The sequence below is a fragment of the Astatotilapia calliptera genome, chromosome 10 (assembly GCF_964374335.1).
Source record: "Astatotilapia calliptera chromosome 10, fAstCal68.1, whole genome shotgun sequence".
NCBI lineage: Eukaryota > Metazoa > Chordata > Actinopteri > Cichliformes > Cichlidae > Astatotilapia > Astatotilapia calliptera.
In genome coordinates, this window is record NC_137431.1 from 1,010,648 (window position 1) to 1,030,504 (window position 19,857).

The window sequence follows — 19,857 nt, forward strand, 5'->3', positions numbered from 1 at the left end:
TTCCTTCCACTTAGCATACAGTCCCAGGAAGCTGGATTTAGGATGAAACCCTCCATGCGTGGTCAGGAGCTTCCAGGTCTTGATGTCAGTGGCTTCTATCTCCTTCTTTGGACAACTTATTATCCCAACAGGGTACCTTTTCTCCTGTGGTGACCTTCAGTAGCTTCGGTAGGTGTTCACTGCCCAGATTTTGTTCTTCCCATTTAACTGACTTCTCAGGACTTGCCTTACTCTCTTCAGGTGTTTGTTGGTGACCAGGAGTGACAAGTTTAGCCGCATGTTCTCCTTAAATTGCTGGCTGTCTGAGTGGTGTCCAAAAAACGATGTGGGCTTCATAGATAATTGGCAAACCTTCTGGAGGAAACCTGATCTTGTTAGGAGAGATGGCATCCATCCCACTTTGGATGGAGCAGCTCTCATTTCTAGAAATATGGACAAATTTATTAAACCCCCCAAAATATGACTATCCAGAGTTGGGACCAGGAAGCAGAGTTGCAGTCTTACACGCCTGAACCAAAGAGTAAAACAGTGAAATGTGGATTATTAAATATCAAGTCTCTCTCCTCCAAGTCTCTGTTAGTACATGACTTAATAATTCCATCCATCCATTCGCTTCCGCTTATCCTTTTCAGGGTCGCGGGGGGCACTGGAGCCTATCCCAGCTGTCATAGGGCGAGAGGCAGGGTACACCCTGGACAGGTCGCCAGTCTGTCGCAGGGCCAACACACAGGGACAGACAACCATTCGCACTCACATTCACTCGCACATTCACACCTAATGGCAATTTGGATTTTCCAATTAACCTATCCCCACAAGCTGCATGTCTTTGGACAGTGGGAGGAAGCCAGAGTACCCGGAGAGAACCCACACAAACACGGGGAGAACATGCAAACTCCACACAGAAAGACCCCGGCCTGATGGTGGAATTGAACTCAGGACCTTCTTGCTGTGAGGCAACAGTGCTAACCACCGTGCCACCGTGCAGCCGACTTAGTAATTGATCAACAAATTGATTTACTCTAGCTTACAGAAACCTGGTTGCAGCAGGATGATTATGTTAGTTTAAATGAATCAACACCCCCGAGTCATTCTAACTAGGGCTGAACGATATATCGCATTTGCGATAATATCGCGACATGATCAAGTGCAATTTTCTAACCGCAAAGGCTGCGATTATACTCTGGACATGTCCAAATTCATGGGCTGCATCCTCCTGAGGCCGCATTTGTAGACCGATTACGTCACAGCGACGCGCCGAAGGCTGTCCAAATTACTACCATATCCCAGAATTCATAGCGCGGCCCAGCCAAACTCCAGTTTCCAGCAATGGCGGCCGCTACTAAGTTTTAAAATTACTCATACTAATCTTTCTGGGTCGCAAAATAAACTTTTAACATATTTTCAGGCGAGAAAGTAGTTGTGTAAACATCAAATATCTGCTCGGTTTATCAAGATATCCCATATTTGCAAAAGTGCTTCGACGTTTTCAGAGGCGTCTGCTACCCACCAGCTCGACAGCTAGCCGGGAGCTCGAGGGTTACTGATGCGGCCGAGAACGGCACAACTCCCGGCACATCATTTTCAGATCACCGCGGAGTTTCGCTGCTCGGGTTAAACGTAATATATAAGTCACTTAGACAACCTAAAAATGTTATTGTTGGGCTTTTTTCAGTGTTTTGTTTGTTCGTGAGTAAATCGGTTTGGCTGAGATTAAAGTTATTAGATTAGATAAAATAAAACTTTATTAATCCCCCGGGTGGGTTCCTCCTTGGTTTTCACACAGCTGACTTAACGTCAAACAGAAAACCTATTAAACAGAAGTATGAGACAGTCGAGAATTTACACCAGTGTCTGGTTATATTTTAGATAGCAAGAAGCAGACGGCCGAGTTTAATAAACTCCACCGAGACAGCGGTGACGCTAATCAGAACTAGCCTTCTGATTCAGAAGGCTAGACCGTCCAATTTCACGCCTTTAAATTTTAAAGGCGTGTTTGTGTGTGTGTTTATACAATTGCTATTATGTTTGCACTTTATGTGTAATGTTACTGACTGCAGAGATCAGTAAGATGTGTGTATTTTTTATTTATTAGTTTTATTTATTTAATATTATTTTTTAATTGAATGACTGTCTAGTAGTTCACAGATGTCGAAAAACTGAGTGTGGTAAAGCCACAGATTTTGTTTATGTATATTTCTGCAATCTGCACATTGTACTGACTTTCATTTTAATGTTTACACCAGGGTTCCTTGTCAGCACTTTATGCTCAGATGTTTGTAAGCTAAAAATAAACTATTGTGTATGTTCAAATATACTGTTGTGATTGAAGAAGTTAAATAAAAATGTCAGTCATCAATTCATGCATCACCTCATGTCATCATAACAGAGGTCTGTCTTCCAGGAAAGAACAGTTTAAAATTAATGTAATATAGTATTGGCCATACTATATGATGTATTGCTTGTCTTTGTTTAATAATACAGAAGACAAAGACCTTAAAAAATAATCGCATATCGCATCGCAATCGCAATATTGGGGCAAAAAAATCGCAATTAGATTATTTTCCATAATCGTTCAGCCCTAATTCTAACTACCAGAAACCTCGAAGCACAGGCCGAGGGGGAGGTGTGGCAGCAATTTTTCACACCAGCCTATTAATCAACCAAAGACCCAGACAGACTTTTAATTCATTTGAAAGCCTGATGCTTAGCCTCGTCCACCCCAGCTGTAAAACTCAGAAACCAGTCTTACTTGTTATCATCTATCGTCCACCTGGGCCTTACACAGAGTTTCTGTCTGATTTCTCAGACTTTATATCTAATTTAGTTCTGAGCTCAGATAAAATAATTATTGTGGGTGATTTTAACATCCATGTAGATGCTAAAAATTACAGCCTCAACATGGCATTTAATCTCTTATTAGACTCAATTGGCTTCTCTCAAAATGTAAAAGAACCCACCCACCACTTTAATCACACTCTAGACCTTGTTTTAACATATGGCATAGAAACTGAACATTTAACAGTGTTTCCTGAAAACCCTCTCCTGTCTGATCATTTCCTGATAACATTTACATTTACAATAATTGATTACACAGCAGTGGAGAGTAGACTTTATCACAGTAGATGTCTTTCTGAAAGCGCTGTAACTAAGTTTAAGAATATAATCCACCCACTGTTATCATCTTCAATCCTCTGTACCAACATAGAGCAGAGCAGCTACCTGAATGCTACTCCAACAGAGGTCGATCATCTTGTTAATAATTTCACCTCCTCACTACGTACGACTCTGGATACTGTAGCTCCAGTGAAAACTAAGGTCTCTAATCAGAAGTACCTGACTCCGTGGTATAATTCTCAAACACGTACCCGAAAGCAGATGACTCGTAATCTGGAGAGGAAATGGCGTGTCACAAATTTAGAGGATCATCATTTAGCCTGGAGAAATAGTTTGCTGCTTTATAAGAAAGCCCTCCGCAAAGCCAGAACATCTTACTATTCGTCACTGATTGAAGAAAATAAGAACAACCCCAGGTTTCTCTTCAGCTCTGTAGCCAGGCTGACAAACAGTCAGAGCTCTGTTGAGCCAACCATCCCTTTAACGTTAACTAGTAATGACTTCATGAACTTCTTCACAAATAACATTTTTATCATTAGAGAAAAAATTACCAATAATCATCCCAGAGAGGTAATATTATCTACAGCTACTCTTAGTACCATTGATGTTAAGTTAGACTCTTTTTCTCCAATTGATCTTTCTGAGTTAACTTCAATAATTACTTCCTCCAAACCATCAACCTGTCTTTTAGACCCCATTCCTACAAAACTGCTCAAAGAAGTCCTGCCATTAATTAATTCTTCAATCTTAAATATGATCAACCTATCTCTAATAATCGGCTATGTACCACAGGCCTTCAAGCTAGCTGTAGTTAAACCTTTACTCAAAAAGCCATCTCTAGACCCAGCAGTCTTAGCTAATTTTAGGCCAATCTCCAACCTTCCTTTCATATCAAAAATCCTTGAAAGAGTAGTTGTCAAACAGCTAACAGATCATCTGCAGAGGAATGGCTTATTTGAAGAGTTTCAGTCAGGTTTCAGAGCTCATCACAGCACAGAAACAGCTTTAGTGAAGGTTACAAATGATCTTCTTATGGCCTCTGACAGTGGACTCATCTCTGTGCTTGTCCTGCTAGACCTCAGTGCAGCGTTCGATACTGTCGACCATAATATCCTATTAGAGCGATTAGAACATGCTGTAGGTATTACAGGTACTGTGCTGCAGTGGTTTGTATCATATCTATCTAATAGACTCCAGTTTGTGCATGTAAATGGAGAGTCCTCTTCACACACTGAGGTTAATTATGGAGTTCCACAGGGTTCAATGCTAGGACCAATTCTGTTTACATTATACATGCTTCCCTTAGGCAGCATCATTAGAAGACATAGCATACATTTACACTGCTATGCAGATGACACCCAGCTCTATCTGTCCATGAAGCCAGATAACACACACCAATGAGTTAAACTGCAGGAATGTCTTAAAGACATAAAGACCTGGATGGCCGCTAACTTTCTTTCTTCTTAATTCAGATCAAACTGAGGTTATTGTACTCGGCCCTGAAAAGCTTAGAAATATGGTATCTAAGCAGATTCTTACTCTGGATGGCATTACCTTGGCCTCCAGTAACACTGTGAGGAACCTTGGAGTCATTTTTGACCAGGACATGTCCTTCAACGCACATATTAAACAAATATGTAAGACTGCTTTCTTCCATTTGCGCAACATCTCTAAAGTTAGAAATATACTGTCTCAGAGTGACGCTGAAAAACTAGTTCATGCATTTATTACTTCCAGGCTGGACGACTGTAATTCATTATTATCAGGAAGTCCTAAAAACTCGCTGAAAAGCCTTCAGTTAATCCAAAATGCTGCAGCAAGAGTCCTGACAGGGACTAGAAAGAGAGCAGATTTCTCCTGTATTGGCTTCCCTTCATTGGCTTCCTGTTAAATCCAGAATTCAAAATCCTGCTCCTCACATACAAGGTCTTAAATAATCAGGCCCCATCTTATCTCAATGACCTTGTAGTACCATATCACCCTATTAGAGCACTTCGCTCTCACACTGCATGCTTACTTGTTGTTCCTAGAGTATTTAAAAGTAGAATGGGAGGCAGAGCCTTCAGTTTTCAGGCCCCTCTTCTGTGGAACCAGCTTCCAGTTTGGATTCAGGAGACAGACACTATCTCTACTTTCAAGATTAGGCTTCAAACTTTCCTTTTTGCAAAAGCATATAGTTAGGGCTGGACCAGGTGACCCTGAATCCTCCCTTAGTTATGCTGCAATAGACATAGGCTGCCGGGGATTCCCATGATGCATTGAGTTTTTCCTTTCCAGTCTCCTTTCTCACTCACCATGTGTTAATAGACCTCTCTGCATTGAATCATATCTGTTATTAACCTCTGTCTCTCTTCCACAGCATGTCTTTATCCTGTCTTCCTTCTCTCACCCCAACTGGTCGCAGCAGATGGCCCCGCCCCTCCCCGAGCCTGGTTCTGCTGGAGGTTTCTTCCTGTTAAAAGGGAGTTTTTCCTTCCCACTGTCATCAAAGTGCTTGCTCATAGGGGGTCATATGATTGTTGGGTTTTTCTCTGTATCTATTATTGTAGGATCTACTGTACAATATAAAGCGCCTTGAGGCGACTGTTGTTGTGATTTGGTGCCATATAAATAAAATTGAATTGAAATTAAATTAAATTAAATTGGTTGTGACTTTCCTAGTGGCCTCTTCATGGTTCCAATTTGGCTGTGGGATTCCCAGGCACTTGTTGCCTTTTGGTAGTACAATCCATTCATTTTTGTCTACCTTTCCTCTCTCCGTTACCATCCAACTTCGTTCTCTAGTCCAAAATATATTTTTGTGCTGTTCCTGTAAATCGTAGTGGTGTAGTGTGGATCATTGAATTGATGTCTCGTTTACATTTGGCATTCAGCTTGGGTGCATGTAGGTGGGTAACGATTGCTTAATTTCGTAGTCAGTATCTGTAGCCAGCTAGCTCCACTAGCCACAGGTCTAGACAGCCTGCTGTACTTCTTAGGCATCCCTTTCTTCATCACACCTGTCTGCAGCTCTGATAGTTAACTATTGACAGCTAACTTCCTTCTGTGCTGCCTTGATCTTGGCCTATACTCTCCTTCTTCATGGGGGGTACTGCACCTTGTGGGTGTTAATCTTGTATCCATGCATCTCAGTAGTCACTACTGCTGTGGTTTGGACCAGCTGGTTGGTTTCAGTGATGGTTACAGTAGGGATTCAATTCAATTCAATTAAACTTTATTGATACTGAAGGTTGACCCAGAAGGAAATTGTCCCTAATGCTGCATTTACATCTTCTAGTAGACCTTTAGATAGTACTTCATGCAATATTCGTAATCAACCATGTTTTATACACACACACACCTACATATGATGTATCAAAATAGTATGAATTTATAGATGCCTCAATATGTAAATGATAGCACATATGACATGAGTGTCTGCAGGTGCAGGATACTTTTTGGGTGTTTTCTTATTGCACTACACCTGTTGGGGCAATCTGCATGTATTTACCACTGACAGGGACTTGTAGTGTCCTCAATATGTGATGCAATATCATCAGTGGGGGTTTCTTGGGAGCCCCCGCTATTTCCAGTGATTCGCTCCATGGGAGATGTCCCACTAGTGTTATCTTATGAAGATACTCTATACTCATCCATTGACCAAGTCAATGGTTGAACGATGCCCCATGACACAGCACTGACCTACCCACGTTTTATCATGGTTATGGACAGAGTGTATCGAGTGTGAGTTGTGACACTTGCGCAGATGAGGAACGCACCAAATTTCTGGTGTCAAAAAACACCAGGAAATAGTTTTCCAGGCAGCTGACTATAACTCAATGGCACTGCATATGGAATATGACGGGGTAGGCGCCGACAATTTTCAACGGCAGATAAAGTACTTGTGTTGCTCGCTTCTTGTAGCTCAAAGTTACCCACCAAGTGTCAAGGGCCTTTCGTGGTCACACTGCAAGTTCCGAACATAGACTACAAGATGGTTCTTTCGGACAGGGGAGGAGCCACAAAGGCATATCACCTCAACCTCCTCAAAGCATGGAGAGGCACTGAAACCACTTCTCTGGTGAGCCTGATGAGCTTGGTAAAGGATAGAGATGAGTTTGGATTGGAGGTGCCAAATTCCACCATTCCCACCTCCCTCTATTGTGAAGACCATCTCACAAAGGCTCAGAGAGTAAAAGTTGCAGTATTGCAGAACCATTTTCCAGGTGGAGAACTCACAGCCAACCCAAAGAAATGTGTGGTTGGATGGATGGCGGTACAGTATCTCGGGGACAAGATAGCGGCCATCGTATCCTGCCAACATCCCAAGACCAAGAAAGATACGAGGCAGGCCAAACTTCACGAAACTGACTAGACCCTTAACTGACCTCGAGTAGTGAGATACAGCATTGTAGAAAAGGAGTGTCTGTGGCAACATTTTGTAATTTCCTCCTCAGACTCCCATTCACCATGCTCAGATCAAGCCCTGCTACAGTGGCTCCATTGCATGAAGGATGTGAATGCCCTAATAGTTCATCTAATGCAACATTCATATGTTCAGGGGTGATCAATCCTTACGTTGGGTGAGTGCTGAGAGTTTGTACATGTGTGCATGAGGGTGGGAATGCATGTTTGTGTCTGTGTGTGCCTGTTTGTCTGTGTCTTATGTCAGGTCGGGTCTTAGACTCCACCTCTCTGGGAACTCCCAGGCCCTCCAAAGTGTGGAGGCCTATCTCCCCTCACCACACTCCCTGCCGGTGACTGATGCCCTCAGGGGTCGGTGCATTGGTGGTTCTTGGTGTCCGGGGCTGGGCGCTCAGGTATGTACCAGCTCACTCCCGGTGGCTACTTGGCGGGACCTGGCGCCTGTTGCTCGGTCAGGCCTCTTCCGGGGCACGGGGGGCCCTGGGGCCTCCGGCCTCTGGGCCTGCAGCTCGGTTCACTCTGGCACAGCTGGCTGCTGGCAGAACCGGCGGGCACGCCGGTGCAGCCCCCTCTAGCTTCTGCCCGGTGGCTACTGGGTGACCCCTCGTCTGGGGATCCTCAGCTCTTCCCATGAGGGTGGCACGGATGCCCCTCCGGTGGTCCTCCTTGGGCTCTCGCACTCTGGGGCCTCTGGATGTCTGGGGCCTGGATCTCCTCCATGCCTGCTTCATGCCCTGGGGGACGGGGCTATGGCTCTCTACATCCTCTTGCAGACCATTACATGGGGAAACCATTTGAATACAAGCACGCTGATCCACACAGGTGTGCACACGGATGTTCACTGCTCGTAGACTTAAATTACACCTTTCTTGGCTGCTACTTCAAAGCACGTGGAGAAACTTTTACTTTGAAATGAATATAAACCTGAATGTGATATATGAGGAAACTTCCTGGGAAGATGAAGTGGACGCAGTGAAACAGCCAGCATTTCAATATCTGAGTTACTCATTTTTTTTCTCTAACAATAGTTTTACACCATTGTGGAAACCATCGATGCAGCCTGATATTCATACATATGGTTTAGCTTGCATTTCATCAGTCTTATAGTGAATGACTGTACATTCGCTAAAATAACTGAGGGAAGTGTTTCACTCTCTCACAATCTGGCTCTGACCCCAGACGTTTTCTTCCCCCTCTATGTTTCCTTCTTTCTGTGGTGCCAGGTGTCTTAGTGACCAGAGATGTGTTTATGCTGTATCACCCTCAGCAGCTTTCCACATTGTAAGCTGACAAAGGTGTGTACAGTACTGCACAGGACAAAGGGGTCTTGGAATTTAAAATCTGGGAAAAAATGCCCTTCTATCTAATCATCAAAACCTAAAGCTTTCAGGACTGATTCTAGCCATACACAAAAACCCTACAGGAGACTATATATTTTTGATGATAATCATTTGTGATTTGATTTCAAACAAATGACTTAACATCCATGAACAGTGGTTTTATTCCTGCTATTGGTATTGTTCTCCTCTGACACACAAATGAAATCTGTTGGTGGTAGGACAAGTGAAACTGGAACTGATAAGCAGGATTGATAGGCAGGCAGACTAAAATGTCAAAAAATGGACTACTGAGAACCAGTATACAAGTAAATGGTAAATGGCCTGTATTTGTATAGCGCGTTACTCAGTCCCTAAGGACCCCAAAGCGCTTTACACTACATTCAGTCATCCACCCATTCACACACACATTCATAAACTGGTGATGGCAGCTACATTGTAGCCACAGCTGCCCTGGGGCGCACTGACAGAGGCGAGGCTGCCGGACACTGGCGCCACCGGGCCCTCTGACCAAGAACCGGTTTCATGGGGTTCAGATAGTTTTCAGATGGTTTTCTTAATTGTCAGGTGCTTTTCCAACATTGTTAGCTCTACAGCCCTCACATTCTAGCTGTGTAAGTTCAACAGGAACATTGTTAAGTGCTATGAAACAGAACTTGCTTTTAAGAATTTATTGTAAAGTCATCTGGTAAAACCTGTTGTTGAGCTACTGGTTCATTGTTCTTATCCTTTCCTGTAAAGCATATGGCCGGTCTCCACCATTTTGTTGAATTATTTTACCGAGCTGCTATTTTAACTAGGGTAGCACCATGGCAGAGAACCTTGCCCCTTTAATTATTGTTTTTTATTAAAATGTTTTAATTAAAGGTTTTGTATTGCCAGCCCTGCAACTGAAGTTCTTTTTTTTTGCAGCTCTATGCTTTTAGTAGTCTAATAAACTTTGATTTGTGAAATTGACCTGCCTCACCTAATAATGAGCCTTTGGGCTTTTGTGGCTAGTACAACATTTGCACTAGCTACTGTGATCTCTCCTGGGGTGTAACTCCCTCCCCAGGTGGCGCTGTCAACACCATTTAGTCACTTTCACCGGTTTTCCGCCTTCACGACGCCAAACATATAAGGCAAAATCAAAAATCGCAAATGTTGCATAAAACACATTTTTATTAATTATTCAGTAAAGCCATGATCTCCATAATCAGAATGTCATTACTGTCATTGTCACAGGTACAACAAAATTAAAAATGGTCAGTGCATCATCCCTAACAATATGAAAATATAAATAAAACAATAAAATTCAATGAAATCAATAAATAAAATACTTAAAGTGCTAATAAGAATAGTATGAGCAAACATTCACATACATGCTTCAGTCAGCGCATAGATTAATTCAAGAGTGCCGTGATGGACATTTTTTTGTAGCAGCACTCAGACGTGTTACTGCGGATGAATAAAAGCTGTGTTTGAGTCTATTAATCCTTCCACTGATTGCTCTGTGCCGTCTGCCCGAGGGCCACAGTTCAAACAGGGCGTGGCCAGTGAGGAATCTTTTATAATGTTCTGAGCTTTTTTACGACAGCGGGTATTGTGTAGATCTTCCAGCGTGGGGAGGGGGCAGCCAGTGATCCTTTGGCGATGTTAATGATCTCTTGGAGTGCTTTCCTCTGAGCCACTGTGCAGCTAGTGTACCAGATGCATATGCAGTACGTTAGTACACTCTCAATGGTGGCGCTGCAGAAGGACACCAGCAGTCTGTGTGATGTTATTCCTCCTGAGAATTCCCAGGAAGTCTCTGTTGGGCCTTTTTCAGCAGCTTGGAGATGTTCACACTCCAGGAAAGGTTCTCCTCTATGTTGACTCCCAGGAAGCGGAAGCTTGCCACCCTTCCTACACAGTCCCTATTAATGAATAGTGGTTGGATCTCTGCCTTTTTCCTTCTGAAGTCTATTATGAGTTCTGTGGTTTTTGAAGTGTTGAGGAGGAGGAGTTGAGAAGGGGGAGTGTTGAGGAGTAAATAAAGACATTCGCGCCAAGCTAAAAGTGCAGACCTCTGCCTTTAACATATAAAGCAGCCAGGTATGACCTCCAAAAGTCCATAAAAAAGGCCAGAAAGGACTACAGGGACAAAATGGAGTCCAGCTACCACAGCTTTGACACCAGGCGACTGTGGGATGGACTGACTGCATCACTGACTACAAGAAGGACAACACAGTCAGTGTTCAGCCCACTGCATCTCTCGCAGACGAGCTCAACAACTTCTATGCTCGTTTTGACGCAGACAACAGAGGGCAGATCCTCTACCCTCAGGAGGACAGTGAGGCTGCAACTTTACCTCTGAAAACAGAAGCTGTGAGATGGACCTTTAAAAAGGTAAATCCTCACAAAGCTCCAGGGCCAGACGGCATCCCAGGCCGGCTACTCAGAGTGTGTGCAGACGAGCTGGCAGAGGTGTTCACCAACATCTTCAACCTCTCCCTGAGGCAGTCAGTGGTCCCCACGTCCCTCAAAGCATCCACCATCATTCCTGTTCCCAAAAAATCAGTGGTCTCCTGTCTGAATGACTACCGTCCTGTTGCACTGACATCCGTCATCATGAAGTGCCTGGAGCGGCTGGTCAAAGGTCACATCTGCTCCTCCCTCCCTGACACACTGGACCCTCTTCAGTTTGCCTATCGGACAAACAGAGCCACAGAGGATGCCATCGCCCTGGCAACGCACACCACCCTCACTCACCTGGAAAAAGGGAATACATATGCAAGGATGCTCTTCATCGACTACAGCTCGGCATTTAACACCATCATCCCCTCAAAACTTGCCACGAAGCTCGTCGACCTTGGGCTGGGAACACCGATCTGCAGATGGATTCTAAACTTCCTCACAAACAGGCCCCAGGTGGTGAGAGTTGGTAAGCACACCTCCTCACCACTCATCCTAAACACAGGTACGCCACAGGGCTGTGTGCTTAGCCCCCTCCTATAGTCCCTGTTCACACACGACTGTGTTGCTAAACATAAGTCCAACATCATCATCAAGTTTGCGGATGACACAACCATCATAGGCCTCATCACAGACAACGATGAAACGGCCTATAGAGAGGAGGTGATGGCACTGTACGAGTGGTGCCTGGAAAATAACCTGACTCTCAACATCAGCAAAACTAGAGAGATGATAGTGGACTACCGGAAACGACCAGTCAGGGAGCACCAGCCCATCCACATCAACGGTGTCAAGGTCGAAAGGGTCAGCAGCTTCAAGTTCCTTGGAGTCAACATCACCGAGGACTTCTCCTGGACCCTTCACACAGACTCTGCTATCACGAAAGCTCGCCAGCGGCTTTACTTCCTGAGGAGGCTGAGGAAGTTTGGTATGAACGCCAACATCACCTCAAATTTCTACAGGTGTGCAATTGAGAGCTTACTGACGAGTTGCATCACAGTTTGGTACGGAAGCTGCTCTGCCAGCAGCCGTAAATCACTACAGAGGGTGGTGAAGGCAGCAGAGCACATCACTGGCACGAGGCTTCCTGCCATTCAGGACATTTATCTCCAGCGATGCCTCCGTAAAGCACACAGCATCATCAAGGCCCACAGCCACCCAGCACATCAGCTCTTCTTCTTGTTACCATCTGCCAGACGTTACAGGAGTCTGTCTGCTCGGACTACAAGACTTAAACACAGTTTCTACCATCAAGCCATACGACACCTCAACCACAACACTTAAACACACACACACTCCACAGGACGCACTCAGAAGCTACCTGCAGCTTCACAAGTACTCTGTTTAATCTGCACTGGTCACTTCACTTTATTGTTATTGATATTTATATTTTAAAAAAAGTGCAATACTGCAACAACTGCCACAAAACAAAATTTTTTATTTTTTATTATTTTATTTTATTTTATTTTTTTCTACTGTACCATTCTGCTGAGTGACTGTCTTCTGCTCGTCAAATACATTTCATTGCGATGTTGACCCTGTGCTAACTTGCATATGACAAATAAAACTGAAACTGAAACTGAGGAGGTTATTGGCCTTACACCATGACGACAGCTGCTCCACCTCGTCTCTGTAAGCAGACTCGTCACCCCTGGAGATGAGCCCCACCATGGTGGTGTGGTCTGCAAACTTCACAAATATGTTGCTCTGGTGGAGAGGAGTGCAGTCGTGTGTGTAGAGAGTGCAGAGCAGTAGACTGAGCACAAAGCCCTGGGCTGAGCCCGTGCTGAGACTCAGGGCTGAGGATGTGCAGTGGCCAACTCTGACTCTCTGTCTTCGGCCCGAGAGGAAGCTGTTGATCCACATGCAGGTGCTGTATGGAAGCCCCAGGTCTTGTAGCTTGACCACCACTTTGTGTGGAAGGATGGTGTTAAAAGCTGAGCAGTAATCCACGAAAAGCATCCGCACATGGCTTCCATGCTCTTCCAGGTGTGTTACGGCAGCATGGAGTGCTGTGGCTACAGCGTCTTCCGTGGACCTGTGCGAGGGATTTGTTGAAGATCCCGGTGAGGGTCCCAGGATCTGAAAGTAAGCCTGCAGTGTGAGAGCGAAGTGCTCTAATAGGGTGATATGGTACTACAAGGTCATTAAGATAAGATGGGGCCTGATTATTTAAGACCTTGTATGTGAGGAGCAGGATTTTGAAATCTGGATTTAACAGGAAGCCAATGAAGGGAAGCCAAAACAGGAGAAATCTGCTCTCTCTTTCTAGTCCCTGTCAGGACTCTTGCTGCAGCATTTTGGATCAGCTGAAGGCTTTTCAGGGAGTTTTTAGGACTTCCTGATAAGTCTACACAGAAGTTACTGTGATACCTTTTCCTGAAGCTTCCGGACGGCATTGTGAAAAACATCTGCTTAGAAAGAATCCATTGGCTCTGAACTAGGAGGCCTGAAGTATGAAGACTGCGTCCTATTGTGGCCAAATTCAGACATTCCAAGCAGAATGAGCTGAAAGGAACAGACTTCAGCAGGACCAGTTCCCCAAAGAGATCCTGGAGTGACACAAGGTCCTGTTCCCAGTCTGATGCAGCTGTATGCTGTCATCGCCACAGACCGGCGCTACGTGGACAGACAGCTCTACCATGACCCCAGCACCACTCCCTGGTTGTATTAACCACACTTCAGATAAGAATCCGCTAGATTTTTCTCTCCTCCTCTTCCATTAACACCTAAATAGCTGATTCATGTCAATACTTTAATCATCGTGATATCATCACAGATAAATCACCGTCAATCTCCACAGCATGGAGATTAAAACGTTTTCTCTTTCATCCCTCCCATTAGTGCCTTTGCATGTTTTTCTCCCGTCTCTCACTGCACCGATCAGCTGTTTCCTACTCAGTAACAAACAGCTCATAAACTTAAAAGAAAGTTGTGTGTGACTATTTTTTCACTTCGTCTTAATTTCCTTTTCCTCCCTTTTTCCCCTCTTGCTTCTGCTCCCTCAATCTTTTCACATGTGCGCGGCAATATCTCGGACATACACACTCAGCATCAGCACATCCACTACAGCCTCACAGCACACACAGATATGTAGGACACACACACACATACGTCCACTCAATGTGCACACACATAATCAAACAACACCTAGCACCCCTCTGGTCTACATATTGCACTCATAAAAACCTGTCACCACATTTTTTTAACACCCAGTGGACATGTTTTTTCTTATTCATTTGCGCATCACACGCGGTGTGCAACATTAGTTACACACACACACACACACACACACACACACACACACACACAACTATGGGCACATTAAGGTTTATCCCATGGAACATACATGGATCTGGCTACAGAGAGAAGAGGTTATGGAAATGTAACCAGCTTAAAAATGACAGACATGGTTTTATTACAAGAGACTCACAGACCTGCCTCAGCTAAAGATGAACCTACAGTGGGGCAAAAAACTATTTAGTCAGCCACCGATTGTGCAAGTTCCCCCACTTAAAATGATGACAGAGGTCAGTAATTTGCACCAGAGGTACACTTCAACTGTGAGAGACAGAATGTGAAAAAAAAATCCATGAATTCACATGGTAGGATTTGTAAAGAATTTATTCGTAAATTAGGGTGGAAAATAAGTATTTGGTCACCTCAAACAAGGAAAATCTCTGGCTCTCACAGACCTGTAACGTCTTCTGTAAGAAGCTTTTCTGTCCCCCACTCGTTACCTGTATGAATGGCACCTGTTTGAACTCATCATCTGTATAAAAGACACCTGTCCACAGCCTCAAACAGTCAGACTCCAAACTCCGCCATGGCCAAGACCAAAGAGCTTTCGAAGGACACCAGGAAAAGTATTGTAGACCTGCACCAGACTGGGAAGAGTGAATCTACAATAGGCAAGCAGCTTGGTGTGAAAAAATCAACTGTGGGAGCAATCATCAGAAAATGGAAGACATACAAGACCACTGATAATCTCCCTCCATCTGGGGCTCCACGCAAGATCTCATCCCGTGGGGTCAAAATGATCATGAGAACGGTGAGCAAAGATCCCAGAACCACACGGGGGGACCTGGTGAATGACCTGCAGAGAGCTGGGACCAAAGTAACAAAGGTCACCATCAGTAACACACTACAACGGCAGGGAATCAAATCCCGCAGTGCCAGACGTGTTCCGCTGCTGAAGCCAGTGCATGTCCAGGCCCGTCTGAAGTTTGCCAGAGAGCACATGGATGATACAGCAGAGGATTGGGAGAATGTCATGTGGTCAGATGAAACCAAAGTAGAACTTTTTGGTATAAACTCAACTCGTCGTGTTTGGAGGAAGAAGAATACTGAGTTGCATCCCAAGAACACCATACCTACTGTGAAGCATGGGGGTGGAAACATCATGCTATGGGGCTGTTTTTCTGCCAAGGGGACAGGACGACTGATCCGTGTTAAGGACAGAATGAATGGGGCCATGTATCGTGAGATTTTGAGCCAAAACCTCCTTCCATCAGTGAGAACTTTGAAGATGAAACGAGGCTGGGTCTTCCAACATGACAATGATCCAAAACACACCGCCCGGGCAACAAAGGAGTGGCTCCGTAAGAAGCATTTGAAAGTCCTGGAGTGGCCTAGCCAGTCTCCAGACCTCAACCCCATAGAAAATCTGTGGCGGGAGTTGAAAGTCCGTGTTGCTCGGCGACAGCCCCAAAACATCACTGCTCTCGAGAAGATCTGCATGGAGGAATGGGCCAAAATACCAGCTACTGTGTGTGCAAACCTGGTAAAGACCTATAGTAAACGTTTGACCTCTGTTATTGCCAACAAAGGTTATGTTACAAAGTATTGAGTTGTATTTTTGTTATTGACCAAATACTTATTTTCCACCCTGATTTACGAATAAATTCTTTACAAATCCTACCATGTGGATTCATGGATTTTTTTTCCCATTCTGTCTCTCACAGTTGAAGTGTACCTCTGGTGCAAATTACTGACCTCTGTCATCATTTTAGGTGGGGGAACTTGCACAATCGGTGGCTGACTAAATACTTTTTTGCCCCACTGTAACTAACTGCAGTTCACAGATACAGTTAAACAGTAAATGAGCAATTATGGACTCTCCTCACCCTAACTGTAGGGAATATACTTTCTTCTCACATTTCAACTCAACAGCCGTCTGTGTGCATGGGTGTTGGACTTCCTCACTGGCAGAACTCAGGTGGTGAGGGTGGGTAGATGCGTCTCTAACATCACCATCAACACAGGAGCACCTCAGGGATGTGTCCTCTCGCCACTGCTCTACTCCCTCTACACTTCAGACTGTGTGGCCACCCATGGCTCCAACACCATTGTGAAGTTTGCTGACGACACAGTGGTGTTGGGTGCCATCTCCAACAACAGGCGGCCTACATGGACGAAGTGAAGAATCTGGCATCATGGTGCCAGCCTTTTTTTGTGCATTTTTTTCTTTCTTTTTTTTACAGCGCATTGTGTTCTGCCTCCTGATTGGCTAATCCTGTGCTGTGTCTGCTGTACAGGACAGGATGTGTTCAGCTTGTCAAATTTACATAAATCTTCGATCCCAGCAGTGTGACTGAAGTGCTGCACTGTATGTTTGTAAGTTTTCTCCCCAACAAACAACCATGTCGACGAAACGTTTTGCTCCATCAAAGGCTCCTGCAGTAGCACCCAAGGAAGATGCCAACCATCGCACAAACAGTTGGACTTCTGGTAGGAGTTACCATATTTTACGGATTATAAGGCACATTAGGCGAAACAAAACAGTCAGAAAAGTCAAACTTTACTCATTCTTCTTGCTTCCTCTACTTCCGTACCATTGATGATTCATTAATGTTGAATTCTCTGCAGCTGCTCTGTTCCCGTGTTCTGGACCTGAAAACATGGTTTGATCTTTGGTTTCATTCTGTAATACTGGACCTATTTTTCTACGAAGGTTTGAACTTTGAGAGTTTAAACAAGAGAGAAAAGTGTGAAAATGTTCGTGCCTGTCTGAGAAAAGTGTATAAAGTGTGTAGTGAGAGGTTTTCCAGCCTTAAAACATCTATAACAATTGTAAAAACTAAAGTTGGCTCCTTCTCAAATTTCACCTGTCGCGGCTTATTTTTAGAACGTAACTCCCGCGACAAACGAGGGAGCGCTGTAATGTTCTTGGTGCTTGCTATTCATTAAGTATAGTAGACAGTAGATGGTAAAGATCATGGTTTTAACACAAGGTTCATTTAGCTTTCTAAAGCAGAAAAGAAAAGAAATAGCTTATTTGTCCCATATTCAGGGTATTATTTTGTTTCAGCATTTTAATATTAATTTGACCACAACAAACATATAAAAAAGACTAAAGGAATTTTGCGCTGCTGTGGTCATCAACCTCGCTGTCAAGCTCAGCAGACTGAGACAACTGGTGGCATCGTTCTTTGGGTTACGGGGAGGTGTGTTTGCTTTATGTGCAGTTGGCAAGCTCATCTGTACTTCTGTGTTTTTAAAGAATAAATACCTCATGGCACAACCACATCCAGCAGCATATCTACAAATCTGAGAGGAAACTCTCCTGCTAACAAACCTGCTAAAACATGCCATTAATACTAACCAAAAAATACAGTAACATTTGATCAGAGTCGTTCAGCTGCTCAGAGGAACGACTCCAGAGAGGCAGGGATGATGAAGGGGTTGAATCTAGACACGAGTCCACTCTGCACTGAGGGGGTTTAGCCAGAGTGACTATGCCACAGGCCAGATTATCATCTTACAAAGCACCTAATGCTTTGTAAGATGATTAAATCTATTTCAGGAGGGATTTATTCCATAGCAGAACTCTGTGATTGCAATGTCTTGATGGATGCTCTATCATCCAGGTAAGGAAATCCCCGAAGGTTGATTCTGTTCATCTGGACGTTTCAGCTGACGGCAGGTTTCCCCAGTCTTACAGTACATTTGCATAATCATTACAACTAGCACCACTGGCGAACAATGGGCTGTGAGGTCAGTTTTTTGATCATTAATATGCAAATTATTATGACCATTGATGAGCAACCATTGATCAATGACCACTGATCTATGCTTGCAATGTCTACATCTTTCTCACCATTAAAGGAATTTATAAGATGTGTTTGGCTATATCTTTAGATGTTAGCAGTAACGAATGTGTAACAATTGCACACACACTAATAAAACCTTGTAATGATGCTGTCAGTTTGAAGCAGTCAGTTGTGGTTTTGGAAAATATTGGACGATCTTGCAGCACCGCTACTCTGTCCACCATTCATACACAAGTTTCTCCCTGACTGGATTTGCCAATCAAAGCTGTGATCATGACGTTGCACCGTATTTCAACAGCATCACAGCAAGTTAGTAATTAAAGTCAAACTTATGAGAAAGGTGACCCTTTGAAAACAAATCAGTGTGATAAGAACTATTAATAAAAATGTATCTGAGGAGAACTTTTTTGTTTTAGCTGGACCCCAGCAACAATCTGGAAACTGTGACGGTCATTCATATTGCAAACCAGCCCACGCTACTCTTCTTGCATTCACTCTTCACAAGGTCACCAACACAGTGATCTATGTATTTACAAAAACTTTTGTTTTGAAAATCACCACAGTATGAACTTAAAGCAAATGCTGTCTGCTTGATACACTGTGGCTGTGCGACTTACCAAGAAGAGCTTCAAACAGGTTGCTTTTGAAAATCCCCATCACTCTTTGAATGGCAGTTTTGAGCAGCTGCTCCTCCGGTTTCCTCAGGTTAGTGCAGTATTCCTCCAAAAGTGCAAGGGCTCGAGCTGTGTCTGCAGAGCACAGAGGAAAAAAGGCTCTGGGGTTTCCTTGGTTTATTTTTCTCATGGATAATTTATGTAAAATATATACATTGATCTGGTAATATTTAATATCCTGTGCTAAAAGGTTGATTCTCTTCATAGAGACAAAGTATTTTCAGTGGGAGAAACGTTTTGTCACTCATCCAAGTGACTTCTTCAGTCTCAGCTGACTGCAGGTTTCCCCACTACCTTTGCATACTGACTGAAACTAGCCGACTGAAGAGAGGATGCCACACCGAGGATGGGGACAAGTGGGTGAAAAATTTGTCATCTAAGCAGAGAAAAACATCCTTGCAAAAGCGTTGAACTTTGCTGTGACGCCTAGACAAATCGTGCCTCAGAAAAAAGCGATTTGAAACAACAACATTGTAGATGTTGAAAGTTTCGGCCTGTCTCAGCAATGCAAGGCCACCAGCATCCAACATCAGCATGGAGGAGAGGAAGGTACTCACATCACTTATTAATGACAGCAACATTATCATCCTTCAGGCAGACATGGGTAGGGTTGCTAAACCAGAAAGACTATCATGACCCGTCATTAGGCAGCTTGAATTTAGTTCGGAAGTGAGAGATGTCAGTATGGACGCAGATGATGGGCTCGTACTATGTTACATCTCTCTTCAATTGTGTTCCAGTCACTGAAGCAGTGGAAGTAGTTCATAAGAGATGACAGGATGACCCCAACCTCAGCAACAGGACCACTCTCAGCACCAACCACGTGTTTGCTCCGTGTCTTCA

General features: G+C 44.0%; 1 protein-coding gene across 10 annotated transcripts in view; it reads right to left on the bottom strand.

Moving 5' to 3' along the window:
• The window catches only part of LOC113030572 (disks large homolog 2-like), a 176,826-nt gene that overhangs the window by 148,550 nt on the left and 8,419 nt on the right, over positions 1-19,857 (bottom strand). For 9 of the 10 annotated variants that reach the window (XM_026182132.2, XM_026182129.2, XM_080307411.1 and 6 more), the window contains exon 3: positions 18,958-19,089. The exons of the other annotated variant lie outside the window; for it this stretch is intronic. In XM_026182132.2, the coding sequence (XP_026037917.1) occupies positions 18,958-19,089 (132 nt within the window). The remainder of the gene's footprint in view (positions 1-18,957; positions 19,090-19,857) is intronic. 10 annotated transcript variants of the gene reach the window in all.